Consider the following 16190-nt stretch of genomic DNA (forward strand, 5'->3'; position numbering starts at 1 on the left):
CTTAACATAATGCCCAGAGTCCTATTATAGTTACTGTTATTCTATCATTCCTCTAGAATTCCACCTCATATGTGAGGTTAGTCTCAAATATTCCACTACCTGTTGGAACAGTATTTGTTAAATGAGTGATAAAAGGGAAGACAGAAGTTAACCTCACTGTTAACCAGAATCACAACCCAGTTCATATTTGGGAATAAGTATCAAAAGTGCCATGAGAGGCTGTTTTCAAAAAATTTTGCTCAAGGTAACAAATTCATGATGGCACCATAGCATATAAAATAAAAGACAAAAAGCCACTTTATGTAAATCTTTGCCAATATTACTGAAACCACTTGAGAGGAGGAAAAAGTTAAAACTTTGATAAGTATCTGTGTGAAACAGTACAGGCTGAGGAAGGGGGTGGAGACTGATTATTAATCAGACCCTGAATTAAGAATCTGTTTTTGCTACATAGAAAATAATGTCCTTTTAGATTGTAAAGGCAAGATTTCCAGTAAATGTGACAATAGGAATGATATAAACAAATACAAATAAGTTTTCAATTAGCAATAATCACGCCTCAGCTAAACCCCATTGGCTACGATACTGCCACTGTGCAAAGCTAACAAATAACAAATAAAATTCTACTACAGTTTTTGAGAATTTTCAACATGATATCACTGCTTTGAAATGCGACTTGTAGATTTACACCTTAGATATACAAAAAGCAGTAAGGATAGTTATTTTTTAACAATTATACTCATTTTTAAACTCCATTGTTTGATTTTCTACTGATTTGTTATTGACCAGAACAAAAGTACACGGCTCTGTCTTCACAAAGGGTACTGATGAATTCTGCTTTTTATATATTAATAGTTACTTTTTGAGAAATTACCCACCAAAATGAGGTCATTAAAAATAAGTTATAAGTTAAATTCAGGGAATTTCTAAACTAAGACATCAAAATTAAAATTTACTGCATAATTGCCTTCTTCACCTCCTCCTGCCATTCTCTTTTTATACTATCCCACTGATTCATCTTAAAGAGGTAGCTATATAAAGTATACCAATTCTTAATAAAGACAGCCAATTTTCAAATAATTACATAAATGGAGACAGTTGTTTGACAAAATAATTATAACAAAAGTACTTGAAATGCTAGGTTTATTAACTGATTATTTATAGATGATTAATATACATTCTAACATAGCCAAGAATGAGGCAAAATTTGTCCACTTATAAACAAGACCATGAAAAGTGTCAGAGCTTAATAGGCCCACATTGGCTATGTTTGGGTCATATCTAAAAACTATACTTAAGGTCCTAACAGAAAGTTAATGTCCATATCCTCTCAGTAGCATTAGTCTTGCTGTATACCTTCTCTTAATTCAATTGTGTGGGGAAAACGACACTTAAAACCAGTATATGTAAAGCTAATGACCCTCATTATTCTCTCTGGTTCACTCCATAACTGCCTCACCAAAGAAGCCCAACAGGTTCTACCTTTTCACAAAGATGTCCTCAAAAAGCCAAATACATATGACAGTTAAAAATGTGTACAGAAAAAAAAGAATGCCAGAGGATATATAAAACTTTCTGGGTCCCACTGAGCAATAGACCAATTCACTGAATTATCATCAGACAGAAGATTGTATGATCTTCCATCAATGAACTACAGTCCAAAATTACTGAATTTCACCATTTTGATGCTTCTGACCCACTATGATAGTAAACTGTCATTAGAATAGTTTTTGGAATTTCCACAAAATTGGCCTTGAGAAAGTAATTACATCAATAAACAAATGTAGCATTATTGTGATCCAATTTCTCATTTACATGCATTTCATCTCTTAGGAAGCTATAATCAAAAGTTAACAAACTGTTGGTTATCTGACCAAATTCAGATGACAAACACTTTTGTTTGAGTCCCAACATTTTTAAAATTCTTGAGTCCATTGCCAACATTTAAAATTATTTTTTTCATTTTTATAATTTACACATAATTTACCAACAATTTACCAACAAGTTAGAAGAATGTGCCCCACCGGGCCTAAAATATCATTGGCACCAACAAGCTGGTGCTGAGTGGTGGCTACCTCCTTCAGACCTCTCCTGATTTTCAAATTATCACAGTTCCAGAGCAACCTAGTTTCTTCTCTCCAGACCACTTCACTCCTCTTATTTGCCTGACACCTAAGGACCTTTGGATATATGGCCTGCGATATAGAAAGTAAGGTAAAATGTCAACAAACAAAATAATCAACAAAAGGATAAACAGAGCCACGTGCCACAAAAGAGCATTTTGGTTGACAGTGCACAGCATATTCAACAGTGGTCACATAAGATTATAATATTGTACCTTTACTGTACCTGATCTATGTTTAGATATACAATCTTTACCATTGTCTTACAATCACCTACACTATTCAGTACAGCAATAATTTTTGTTTTTTTGAGACCGAGTCTTGCTCTGTCGCCAAGGCTGAAGTGCATGATCTCGGCTCACCGCAACCTCTGCCTCCTGGGTTCAAGCAATTCTCCTGCCTCAGCCTCCCGAATAGCTGGGATTACAGGGGCATGCCACCACATTCAGCTAATTTTTTATATTTTTGGTAGAAACGCGGTTTCATCATGTTGGCCAGGCTGGTCACAAACTGCTGACCTCAAATGATCCACTCGTCTCAGCCTCCCAAAGTGCTGGGATTACAGGAGTGAGCCACCGCACCCGGCCCAGTAATGTTTTGTACAGGTTTTGAGACTAGGAGCCACAGGCTATACCATATACAGGTTATCTGATAGTCTAGGTGTGTAGTGGGCTATTCCTAGTCTAGATTTGTGTAAGTACAATCTGTGATGTCTGCACAATGACAAAATCACCCAAGGATGCATTTCTCAGAATGCATCCCTGTTGTTAAGCAGTGTGTCTCTGTAGAATGATTTGATTTTTCTCTCTAGTCTTCTCAATTAGAGAAAACCAAGTTCAATCAATACTTAATGAACTTTCATGGCCTGATGGTGCTTCAGATTACTGCTGAGGAAAGACAGTTATAATTGTGGAATGGCATAATCTTACTGAAATATCACTCCAAAACTTAGCAACATCATGTTGATTTGCTTGCAGGAATTCTGTAAACCATTTGATGGAACGTTTGCTGCCTTTGTTCTCAGTCTCATCCCGTTCAAAACGCTCATTATGCTTGTTCACAGAGTAGTTTGTCAGATGCATGTATAACTGGGTCTGTAACAAGTAATAACAAAAGTTGTTACCACCTATGGCGTCCTAGAACTGCAAGGTTTCAGAGGAAAAAAACACACTCAAAGACTAAAGAAAGTTTTAAAGTTTAAACTATAGAGATAACAATCTCATGATTATTTAAATAATATCCCAATTAAATGGAATGGCACATTTCTCTTAAAAGTATTGAGAATGTAACCATCTACAAGGTTACTTTGCAATATTATTAAAAATATATTTACCATTAAAAAGTATCAAATTAATAAAACTATAGAGAGTAATTAAAATCTGAAGCTACTTATTGCTAAGCAAGAAAAATGATCTGTTTGTTGTTGTTAATTTGTCTGTTTTTAATGTTTTCTGCTCTCATCGTTTTCAGTCAAATCTGTTTTGGGAAAGGACTTTTCTGAGACAGCATTCTATGTCCTTTCAAAGAAACATAAAAATAAAAACGCAGGTAACATAAGTCAAGAGGCAGAACCACCAAACACAACCTCGGCACACCCATACTGACTGGGAGGCCCCTTTAGCTTGGAAGCAGACAGAGTGCACTTGGAGTCAGCAGACAGAATGCACCAAATAATACTATGCAGATGTCCAGTATGGTATTGTGCTCCATACTGGAACCCTACATTTTCATCTCTTTATAATCTTACATTTGTTGATACTATTTTCCTTAAGCAAACTTGAAAAAAAATCCAAAGTTTAAAACTCCTCATAATTGTCAATTAATATGCATCTAATGTCTTTTTATTAAGCTAGCAGAAGCATTCATAAAATCTCTTTAATTCCTATCCTCATCATGATCCTAAAGATTACTTTAGATAGCAATGTTGTATCACAATTAAAATATACTTCATTCACATGATTATTATTTTGATTTGTTAATAACCAACTATATTCACATCATATTTTATTTTCACTGCAATTCCTTAAGTTTATGGTGTTGAAATCTTTGAAACAAGAAGGCAGAAATGATCATTTGAGGTACATGTTGTTTATTAATCCATGTGCCTACCACTAAATAAAAATTTATTTTTTTCATTCATTAAACAATGTTTAAGGAACACCTACTATCTACAGCAATGTCTGCTGGGCACTGTGGATGCAAAAACAACAAAATAAATAACAGTCTCTATCCTTACAAAACAGGAAAAGCTTTAAATTAAATGATACTTTAAAGAAACAGGATAGATCTTATGCTTGCCTAATTCTAAGTGCTTAAAGAAATATAAAATTAATCAAGCTGTAGCATTTCCTAGTTTCCAAAATATAAATTTTCTTTAACTTTTAAAGAAGAAGTTTGGAAAATAATTTTGTCAGAAAGTCTTTATTTGGCAAGAATTTATTAAAATTAATAATACTAATAACACTAGCTGTTCTAATGAAAAATTAAGTAAGGGAACTTTGCATTTTTCTTAAATAGTGTATTTGTAAATGGATTGGAAATTCCACAACTTCACATTTACCTTGACAAAAATAGACATCTAAGCAGTTCACTGCCAGTTAGTCATTTGCAAGAAACAGAAGCAAAAGCAGCTATGAACCATATAGCAATCTGCAAGGAGTGAAAATAATATAACCATAGCCCATCCTGTTTTTCAGCATGTAGGCTTGATATAATATATTGGTGTACACAAAGTTTTTCAAGGATTGGCCAACCACTATACCAGTAACAAAAAAATGAAAATTTATTATATTTCAATGTTTGAAATTCTGTCTTATAATCTCCTTATATGTCATTTATTAACATTTAATTCTTATAGAAATAATACAGCTGAATATAAAATAAATGCTCACTATTTGAAAAATTTGAAATAAGAAGAAGGAAAAAATCTGTAGCAAGCTGCTGTCCAGAAATAACAAATGAGCACTTTGGTTTAATTTCTCTAGTCTTTTTTTCTAAACTTATTTTTAACATAACTTTGGTCTCACTTTACATACACTGTGACCATACTATATCAATGTTATCTGTGTTATCTGTGTTATCTGAAATATATCTCAAATCTATGCTCTTATTCTTGGTCCAGACCCACTGCTACTATTTCAGTTCAAGTCCTTTTTCCTTCCATATGTGGTCAGACTAGAATACAACGTCACATATTATTCAAAATATATGTAACTTCTTGTCTCTCTTACTCTAATCATTCCCATCCATCTCCACCCACCTCTCACATTCCAGACCAGGGACCATTCCTTCTTTCATTTGTGTAAAACCTTTCAATCCTTCCATCTTAAGTTAAATTCTAAAATCCTAGACAAGGCCTACAAAGCCTTAGAAGATCTAGCTTCTAGCACTCACCATCCTCATCTCTGAACAGCCAGGCCCTCCTTCTTAGTCTATACTTCAGCTATACTGACCTTGTCTGCTTTCTCCACACATGCCATACTCTGTCTTACCTCTGAGCCATTCTTTTGCCTGGTGCTCCATCCAGCCCTACCCTGTGCCTGAACCTGGCTAACTCTTCATTATTCAGATTTTAATTTATAAAACATTCCCTCTCTAAACTTTATCTCCAACTGCTATGTGCCCCTGCTATGCACTGCCATAGCGCCCTCAGTTTCTTAGACCATCGCACTTACCACCAGATACTATAATTTCTTATTTTATTTTCTGCCTCCCCATTAGACTGTTGCTTCTGTAAGGTCAAGCAGTGTTTCTGTCTGGTCATTGTTTTTCGAAAACCAGCACAGTGCCCAGAATGTAGTGGAGTTTCAAGCATTACTTGGTGATTGGCTATATCCAAACCTTATAACCTTTAATAATATTACTTTCTTTTTTTTTTTTACTTTATTATTATTATCATTATTATACTTTAAGTTGTGGGGTACATGTGCAGAACACGCAGGTTTGTCACATAGGTTATGTCTCTTTCTTTTAACTTCTTTTCCTATGAAAAGTTTGACAGTTTCCTTATTCTTCCTTGGCCAGGTTTACAACGTTTTTCAATTTATTGAACATAGTACCATTTACGATCAGCCATTATTTAATGTTGAAAAATGACCACACTTTGATGGAATTAATTGTGTACATAACATTAGGGGAGAACAATAACCAGGTCTTTGACAAATTGGGAAGGAATAATTAATTGTAATTTTAACTCTAGTTAGTTACATACAAAAATAAGTTTAGAGGTTAACTAAAGTTTAAGTATGCATAACAAATTATAATTTAACTTTCATAAACTACAAATTACAGTTATGCTTTTCATGATAAATTATAGCTATCACTTTCATAAATATGTTGTGGCTGCACAAAAAAAAACCTTAATGGACAAATATCTACAAAGAGCTCCATTTAATAGGCTTTAAAATGTACACTGAAACTGCTAATTCATCTCAACTTCACATTTGGTCAATGTAAATTGACAGCCTTACTTCTCTTTCATTGCAACATAAATTAATACCTACTTTCTGATAACTTTTGCTTTTTATGTTTCATATACTTTCTCCCACAATCAGCATGTTCACACCCTACATGTTATACAAAGCCTGCTCAAATGCCACCTCCTTCATGAGAAGCTGAACACAAACTGCCCTAACACAGCTCCAAAACACTTTATCTGTACTTCTCAATTGCATATTAGTATTATTTATAATATAGTCATTTCTACACAGGGCCACTCCACACAGATGTGTGCTTTGAAATCCAGCCTTGTGCTCACAGCATCCAGAGACAGTACTTTTTTTCCAATTAGCCTCCAATTAGCAAATACCTTTATTTTTTAATTTTCACAACGCTGTCTGTAAGTTAAAAGCAATCTTATTTATGCACACAATTCTACACCTGAAAAACCTGAGAGGACAAACTTTCATTTATACAATCTGTAAGCCTAATGGATGCTTTAAAAATTATATATTGAACAAATGAATGAAAACATAAGTTCTGCCTAGCATCACTTACCAAATTGGACTCATTAGGTGGAATGTACTTCTCTGTACCCATTCGCACAAGTCCATCATGGTAGAGAAATATTTTTAGTGGATCACATGATGTAACCAGAATATAAATTCGTAAGTCAAACTTGTAACCTTCCATTAAGAAAGGCTTTTCAATGTACTCTTGAACAATCAAATGATCCTGAGATGGAAGTTTGTCACCGTTTCTTATCAAAGAAATCCTGTGTTTAAAGAAAAAAATTAAAAGAATGATCTAATATAGAGCAAGATTTTTTTTAAATTATGGATATACTCAAGAGGAAAATAGTGGAGTAAAGGACTCCAAAATCTGTCCCTCCACAAAAGCAATGAAGAGCAAAAGAAATAATAAGAATCAACTTTTCATAACCCCAGAAACTAAGCAAAGGCTTGCAGCAAACAGAATACTTAGCTAAGAAAAAAACAGCTGGATCTGTGTCAAAGAGCTTTGTAACATTTTAACTTAATCTAGTCCCATCATCCACCCCCAGCTCAGCAGTGGCCTTGAACAGCCTCATTTTTAATACATTACAGATCCTGGAGTGGTTAGAATGGATTATTCTTACAGTTGGCTGTTTTGACCTGTCTGGTGGCTTCCTGGAGGACCTCGAAGGGCTTGCTTTTACCTTGCCTAACTTGGAACTTGACCAGTGCTGAGGCAGCTACTTTCAGAAACAATTGTTGGAAACATTTAAAGGCAAATGTATTAGTCACTATTGTCTAGGCTGTCTAGGGGGCAACAGTTGGGCAGACAATAGACTAAAAAGACTGGGAAGAAAGGCTGAGGAATGAGAATCTTTGAACTCTGAAAAGCTCTGACATATTCCTGAGAATCTAGACAACCAGTTGCATGCCCAAGGTTAGAAGCATGCTCAAGAAAGACCTGAGAAGGCCCTAAGCTGTCCCCTCTGGCTAACCATCAGACTCTGCACAAGCAGGAAGTTAAGGCTAAGGTAGCATTGTAAATTATTTGTTTGCCTGTTGAAGGCATGTCCCAGCAATCACACACTCAGCCATCTACAAAGATTTAGAGTTTTTTTGTGTTTTGCTTTGTTCTGTTTAAAGAAATCTCTGTCCAATTATTAGCTGACCACTGAGCTAACAGAACAGGAACTTCAGTGGCCATGCCCAGCAACAGACTTTTAAAAAATCACTTTAGAAAGGTCACTAAACCAAGTAAAAAACTACTACAATGAGATGCAACAAAAAAATGTGTAGAGGAGGAGAGTCTGATTTCTAGAATTGCTATAATACTCAAAATGTTGTTTTCAACAAAATATTATGAGGTATGCAAAGAAAAAAAATGTATGGCCCATATACAGGGAAACTATCAATTAATAGAAACTGTTGCTGAGAAAGCCCAGACATTGGCTTTCCATTAGCTCTTTCAACAAATTTTAAATAGTTGATTATCCAGTAAGCCCAACATCATTTCAGTACAAAGAACTGAAAGAAACTATGAGAACAGTGTCTCACTAAATAGGGAATATCAGTAGTGATAGAAATTTAGGGAAAAATAAAGGAAGCAAACCAATTTTGGAGTTGAGAAATACAATAACTGAGCTAAAATAAAGTCACCAAAGGAGATAAATAGTATACCTGACAAGGCATAAAAAGAATCAGAAAACTTGAGGATAAGCCAATTGACATCATCTAGTCTGAGGAACAGAAAGAAAAAAGAAGAAAAATGAACAGAGCCTACAAAAACTGTGAAACACCATCAAGTACAGCAACACACATAACAGGAGTCTCAGAAGGAGAGAAGACAGAGAAAAGAAAACCAAAAGAATATTTGAAGAAATACTGGCAGAAAACATCCTAATTTGGTAAAAACATTAATCAATACATTCAAGAAGCTCAATTACCTCCAAGTAGGATAAACTCAAAGAGATCAATATCAAGATACATTATAATCAAACTGTCAAAGAATACCAGAAAGGTTACTGCCCAGGTAAACATAAAAGTCTCAGCCAGGTGCAGTGGCTCACACCTGTAATCCCAGCACTTTGGGAGGCCAGGGTGGGTGGATCACCAGAGGTCAGGAATTCGAGACCAGCCTGGACAACATAGCGAAACCCTGTTTCTACTAAAACTACAAAAATTAGCCAGGCATAGTGGCATATTCCTGTAATCCTAGCTATTAGAGAGGCTGAGGCAGGAGAACCACTTGAACCCAGAAGGCAGAGGCTGCAGTGAGCCAAGATGGCACCACTGCACTCCAGCCTGGGCAACAGAGCAAAATGCCATCAAAAAAAAAAAAAAGACTCTGTGTAGTTTTGATTTTTAACTCTTCATTTTTCCTACTGATTTTAAAGCTAACTGCATAAAACAATAGTTTTAAATCTATGCCTATGGTCACAGAAGGTGCAGAGATATAATTTATGACAATAACAACATAAAGGGAGTAAATCTATGTAGAAACAGTTTTTATACACTATTGAAACTAAGTTGGCATTAATATAAACTGGATTGTTATAAATGAAGATAATAATGGTAATTCCAGTGCAGCCTTTTTTTAAAAAACACAACAATATATAGTAAAAATGACAAGGGAATTTAAATAGTACAGAAGGAAGTACCTATTTAACATAAAAGAGGACAGTATAGAGGAATTGAGGAACAAAAGCTACCAGACATACATAAATCAAGTGGCAAAATAGCCAAGTATTTCCTTTTCAGTAATTACATTAAATGTAAATAGATTAACTCTTCAATAAAAGGTAGAGCCAGGCAGAATGAATTTTTTTAAAAACATGGTCTACGAATATGCTGTCTACAAGAGACTCCCTTTAGAAGCAAAGACTCAAACAGATTGAAAATAAAAGGATGAAAAAGATATTGCAATAAAACAGTAACCTGGAGTGGCAAAATTGTTACAAGAGACAAAGAATCACATTATGTATACCTGACAAGGCATAAAAAGAATCAGAAAACTTGATAAAAAATGATTAAAAAAAAGTCAATGCCTCAAGAATTTATAACAATTAGAAACATTTATGTGCCTAATAACAGAGCTCCAAAATACATGAAGCAAACAACTGTAGAATTGAAGGGAGAAACACTTCAGTAACAGTTGGATTCTTCAATACTCTACTTTCAATAACATACAAAATAACTAGACAGAAGATTAGCAAGGAAATAGATATAATTAAACAGATGAGAGAGGTGCTCTTTACCTAGGTCCTGCTGCATTACATGAGATAAACCCTGGAAACACATAATGCCCTTTCAGTTATCTGCTTTTCCAGCTACTTTTTTATATTGCCATGAAAATAAATTGAAAGATTTTTTATTTATGTTTTAATATTAAGTATAAATATATAAATATAGACATTTTAGTATTAAATTTTTCACATTAAAATTGAGAAAAATGTGAAAATCAATTATTCACCACCAGAAACATTCCTTTAATACTAACATAGAGCCAACTCAACATTAAGCAATTGATACAAAATTCCCATTAATACTATTCATTAGTTTAAAACTACCAAACCACATTTGTAAATAAAGTACAATTAGATTATGAAGTTATGATTTAAAAGTTAAAAGAAAAATTTTTGAACAATAATCTACCTGGTAGCTATATTTCCAAGTATCTTTTTTCCTATAGCATTTTAAATTAAAAAATTAAAATGACTCAATGGTATTTATTAAAAGCAGCCTTAGCCACATTTTCTTTGAAAAAGTACATTGCAGAAAACTAACATTAAGTAAGCAAAAGGAAGTAAGATTATTAGTTGCACATTCTATTCTCAGTTAACATGTCTAGCTCTTGGAACCTCAGTTTAAAATGTGTTCTATCTCATTTTTAATCCAATTACCATGGCTACATAAAGAAAAAATGTATTTATAAGGCAAAGAAGAGACATATTTTGCTTCAAGGTTTCTAGTTATGAAAATAATAACTCCATTTTCATTTATTTCTCCAAGGTAGTTTTAGCTCTACTGTAGCAACTGATTTCACTCTCCAAGCCTATTAAAATTATGTGAGTTTTATGCTTTGGAAAAAAAACAGAAAATACCTTTTTCCCCTTATATTTTGTTATCCCCTATAAAAGCCTCACAACCTGTTGATTTAATTTTTAAATGGAATTACTGAAGCTTGTGGAAGTTTAAAAGAATAGAGATCAATAAATATTTGGTTCCAAAAATGCAATAGCTAAAAACCTCTTTCACTATTTTTTCATATTGGTACTCAACCATGAGTAATCATGCACATTTATTCTCCCCACCTCCAATTATTTTTTATTTTTATATAATCCAAATAAAAGCAATCCTACCCATGACCCATTGCACCGTTAGCTGGTTTCACTATAAAAGTTTTCTGCTTCCGTTTTTTCTTCAATTCTTTCACATAATTTTGGAATTGAGTATATTCAGCAGGGAAGATCCATGTTCGAGGAACAAATGTATAATCCAGAGGCCGAGATTTGATCATTCTGTAAATCAGATATAAAAAGAAAAATAATTTCTATTCAAACTTGTACATATTTTCTTTCTCTGGGATACTGATATTTGCCACAAATATTTAAATTTTCTCCACTCCTTCATTTACTTCCTCATTGATTCAGTCATTCAACAAATGTCTATTGGGCACCTACTAAGTGTTAGACACTATTCTGGACCATGGATACATCAGTAAAAAAAAAAAAAAAACTTGCCCTAATATGTACTAATTTACATATTAGCACATCAAACTGTTTTTAGAATACGCCCTATGTGCTAGGCATTGGGGATAGTAAAATAAATTAGTATTATCTCTGCCCCCAAGGATTGTATAGATAGGCTATTAATATTAAACAGTGTGATAGGTACACTAAAGGCATGTAAAGCAAGGTAACATGTAGAAGGAGTCATTAACTCTGCCTCAGGGATAGGGGTGGGGAGTAGGTAATTGCTCAGGCCAGTGCCATTGACATTGCTTCTTCACAAATGATTTTGAGTCTCTCGGTCACACGTAGGGAAGAGTTTTCGGTTACCTTTTATACTACCATGTTTTAGAGTCAGAAAGTTTACTAAATCTCTGTGAATAGAGAGTCCTCTTTTAAAAAAAATTGTCTCTGTTTATCACTCAACTTTCTTAAACGAAAAAAAGGCAAAAAACCCTAGCCAACAGGAATATAAATTGCATAAAGTACTTATTAACAGCTTTCCCATGAAAGTAGATTGTTACTCTAAATATTGATTGCACACATAAATATCTGTGCATGTATATTCCTCGGTGAGCACATATACATGTGTCTTTGAGTGTGTTCATACATGTACTTAGCTCAATCCCTGGGGCATATTAAATGCTCAATAACCAGTATGAACACACACACACAAACACACACACACACACACACACACACACACACACACACACACGTGGCATATAATGCAACAAATTAGTTCCTGTAAAATTTAACTGAAAATAAACAAGTATCTCTTAAATGACAAATACAGATAACCTCTTATATTTAAATGAAAAACTCTTACTAAAGAGGCAGAAAGTTGCAGTAAAGAGGCCTGAGATTCTGGAGACTGATTCTGATCCACCTCTGCTATTAACAATTTGCTTGAATTTGTGCAAGATATTCATTTCTCTGACCCTCATTTACCTCCTCTGCAAAGTGGAAGACTAGAACCAGAGACCTTCTAAGACCTTTATAGCTCTAAAATTCTATCACTCTCATCTAAACATCATTTCAAATCAATGTAACCTTGTGAAAGATAGCACTACAGTATTTACAATATAAATTTTGAACACGTCTTCTCCATTACAAGAAAATAAAGATTACTTGGTCATATTTCTTGCTAAGAAATCCTTCCTACAGATCTCCCCCATTCCTGGAAAATGGTTGATCCTCTGGAAAATAAAAAGGTAAATATTAATATTCTTAGTGAATTAATTATATTCATGTATATGATAATAAATTATATCCATCCTTTGAGTTTTATATTTTAATAAACTTCCAATTATTAATCTAAAAGGTTTAGTATTAAATGACCTACAGTGGATTTGTAGAATTAAAGTATGATAATAAGAAAATAAAACTGCAAAATTTTAAAGTAATCTCAAAAGAGTATTCACATAGAAAATAAAAGTTATAATTTTCTAATTTGAACAGTGGTAATTCAATATCGCAATTACTTTTGTTATTCTAGATTCCCTGTATTCACAGAAATACGTACTGGTAAAAATGACTTATTTGTTCACTACTATCAATTTTATATTACCTTCTAAACTAATAAATGAAGGTCTATACAAACTGTCAATTTTCTAAAATTCCTCATATTTGGCTTTTTAGTTTGATATCTATTTTCTTCCGAATATAAGTTTGTACTATGTTCTAAAAATAAATGAAGCCAGATTACATATAGCTGACATCACAAGGTATTTCTGCATCCTGGTCTCCCTATGCAATCTATTCTACATCTTTAAGTGCAATGTAAAGCACCATCTTAGGAAGAGGTTTCCTCTATTGATTCTTCCCTAAAGATAGAAAGAGGTTAACAGTTAAGTTTGAAAAAGATTCAGGCTTCATGCAAAGAGGCAATACAAATGGATAGCAACTAAACAGGCTATTCAGGTGAGTTAGAACTGGAATTTAAGATAGCAACAGATTAAGGACCTATCTAAAAAAATTATGGTGGAATCTATAACACTTTCCTCATATGAATAATTGGTCATGATTAGTTTCCTACCTGGTAATTTTGCAGCTCTGAAATTTTCTCCTGCTGAACAGCAGAATCACACCATATAAGATTACTTGTTTCATCCTCATCTGGAGTTTTCATAAATCCCATTTCATCTATTACTAAACGAACTGCAAGTAAACCATTAAGTTAAAGCAAAATTAAAATACGTCTAAATATATTCAATGCAGAAACATTTTTCTAGATAAATTTTAGTTCACAGTATTTCATTTGGAAAATATCTATTAGTTACAGCATAACCTTATTTTTAGTTGCAACAGTTTTATCTAGGGCCAAATTATACTCCGTAGTAACTGAGAACTGTTTTTCTGTTGCATCCAAAATCCTTCCTTTCAATCTTCTCAGATTTAACAGATACACAAAACTGCCAAAGGGTTTAGTGATTATTTATGGTACATGGAAAACATACACAGCTGAAACAATACCTCTACTGAGGAAAATGTACTTTTTTGTGACCTTGGGCTAGGTACAAAAAAACAAAGGTAAAAATATCCCAATCATCAGACCTATCCCATACTTTCCACCTCCCTAGTTCGAATTATTTTTAGTACTTAAAATCAACTCACCTGTGTTTACTTAGAACATGAAATAATAAAGCAAAATTCACAGGAGAGATTTGGATTTGGTCCTTCACTGCTCCCAATCCTCTAATCCTACTGGAAACGTTTATGCTCAGAGGAAGGCTTCCTTTTTAGTACAAACTATTCATGTGTTTCTCTCTGATCTAGATCTTACAATTAATATATTGGCATTTTTCTTCCATTGAATTTCAAGTGTGAAATAAAGATAAGCAGAACACTTAAGATAATTTTTGGCTTCCAACAGAATCCTAAGTCTTAACAGAGTGGTTTGGTCCCAGGTGACAGTGCACAATCACAAGAGTTGGGGAAAGGGACATTCTCTCTCATCTGTCATAGACTACCATGCAGCTTTGGCATCCTGAGGAGTCAGCAGCTGCTGTGCCACCTAGAGCTCATGTAGAGAGCAAGAGCAATGGCAACACAGACTAGAAGACTTCCTTAACTGGCTCACAAACAGAAAACAATGACAAATTCAGAAGGGCATGTCAGGAGCACACCTGTTCCTGAGTATGTAAAAGACACTGCCTGCAGCATCTCAAAGATACTTGGGAAGACCTTGGTGAGATAAATGGAACTCCTGGCAGTTACGTTTGGAAGTAATGCAATGTGTTATTTAAATATGGACATTCATGTATGTACAAACCCATGAGGCTGGGAACATTCAGGTTATATTTCAATATTGGAAAAGATACATTTTTTCCTTACATTCATAAATTCAAATTTGTCAGGTCAGTCATATATAAACCTATTTTATTATGAAATTCAAACCTGGGAGAGCTGACAAAATTAAACTTCAAAGAAAAATAGAATGCCAAGTCCCTTTTTTCAGCTAAGCTGTTTAATCATATTTGTGTTTAAACTGAAATTTTAGAAATCAGTTGAAATATTTGTAAGGATATTATCCTCTACCGCATGAATCCTTCTAACATATTACAAATTTTATAGAAGGCATTTAAAAATCCATTACATAAAAGATAGTTATCTCTCTTGATTTCTACATTGCTTTTAACACCAAATCAGTTTTTCCAGCAATTATGAGAATCCCATAATTGATTCTAAGGAAACCTACCAATTTCAAACTTTGTCCCAGCAACATTTGCTGTAATAGTTCCCTTCTTTTTCTTCTTTCTGACTTTCCTTTTCATTGTGCTTTGATAAGGTAATTCTGTATTCAAATCCAGGGGAGTGGGTCCCTGAATAACTTTTTAAAAAAACGTAAAATAATCAGATGGCACTGAAATAACAAAAATATGTACCAGAGAACACAAACACCATGCCCCCCACCCCCTGCCCCCCACCCACACACACACAAGGTGAAATTATAAATCCTGGTACTTTAAAAGCCCCTAATTAATTTTTAATACTTTAAAAAATTAGCGTATTTTTTAACATAGTTAAGTCAATTTCCTTACCTCCTTCTTGAGGCAGAGACGGCATTATTGCCTGTGCTGATTAGCAAGCAGTATGTGCTGCTGTACCAAACTCTCAGGAAATCTGGAAATTCCACATTAGTCTAAGTAGGATATGGCCCCAAATCACTGAAAGTTCCTATCATATCATCTAGGTAGAATCCTCAGATTTCAGGATACCAAATTTATGGGATAACACAGTACCTGCAGTGATTTTAAAACAAGGTCATTTAGAAAACAACTTTTTTGAAATTTTTTTCATATATGTAAAGACTATTCTTCTTAAAAATCAAGTAAAGTGAAAGTGAATATGTTCCATAAACAAATAATTGTTAATTAGTTTATTAAACCTTATCCAAAATGCCAAGT

General features: G+C 33.8%; 1 protein-coding gene and 1 non-coding gene across 2 annotated transcripts in view; both read right to left on the reverse strand.

The window, feature by feature from the left end:
- TTLL7 (tubulin tyrosine ligase like 7) overlaps nucleotides 1-15977 on the reverse strand; it is an 83267-nt gene extending 67290 nt beyond the window's left edge. The window contains exons 1-7 of the mRNA XM_003921374.4: nucleotides 15825-15977; nucleotides 15482-15613; nucleotides 13820-13941; nucleotides 12913-12980; nucleotides 11413-11571; nucleotides 7119-7335; nucleotides 3053-3217 (exon numbers count right to left, since the gene is read on the reverse strand). Of these exons, the coding sequence (XP_003921423.2) occupies nucleotides 3053-3217; nucleotides 7119-7335; nucleotides 11413-11571; nucleotides 12913-12980; nucleotides 13820-13941; nucleotides 15482-15613; nucleotides 15825-15849 (888 nt within the window). The 5' untranslated portion in view covers nucleotides 15850-15977. The remainder of the gene's footprint in view (nucleotides 1-3052; nucleotides 3218-7118; nucleotides 7336-11412; nucleotides 11572-12912; nucleotides 12981-13819; nucleotides 13942-15481; nucleotides 15614-15824) is intronic.
- On the reverse strand, nucleotides 465-603 carry LOC120366291 (U4 spliceosomal RNA). The gene has a single exon (XR_005581016.1). It is a non-coding gene; the product is annotated as a U4 spliceosomal RNA (small nuclear RNA).
- Nucleotides 15978-16190: the final 213 nt, after the last annotated feature.

The sequence above is a fragment of the Saimiri boliviensis genome, chromosome 11 (genome assembly GCF_048565385.1).
Source record: "Saimiri boliviensis isolate mSaiBol1 chromosome 11, mSaiBol1.pri, whole genome shotgun sequence".
In the NCBI taxonomy this organism is placed as follows: Eukaryota; Metazoa; Chordata; class Mammalia; order Primates; family Cebidae; genus Saimiri; species Saimiri boliviensis.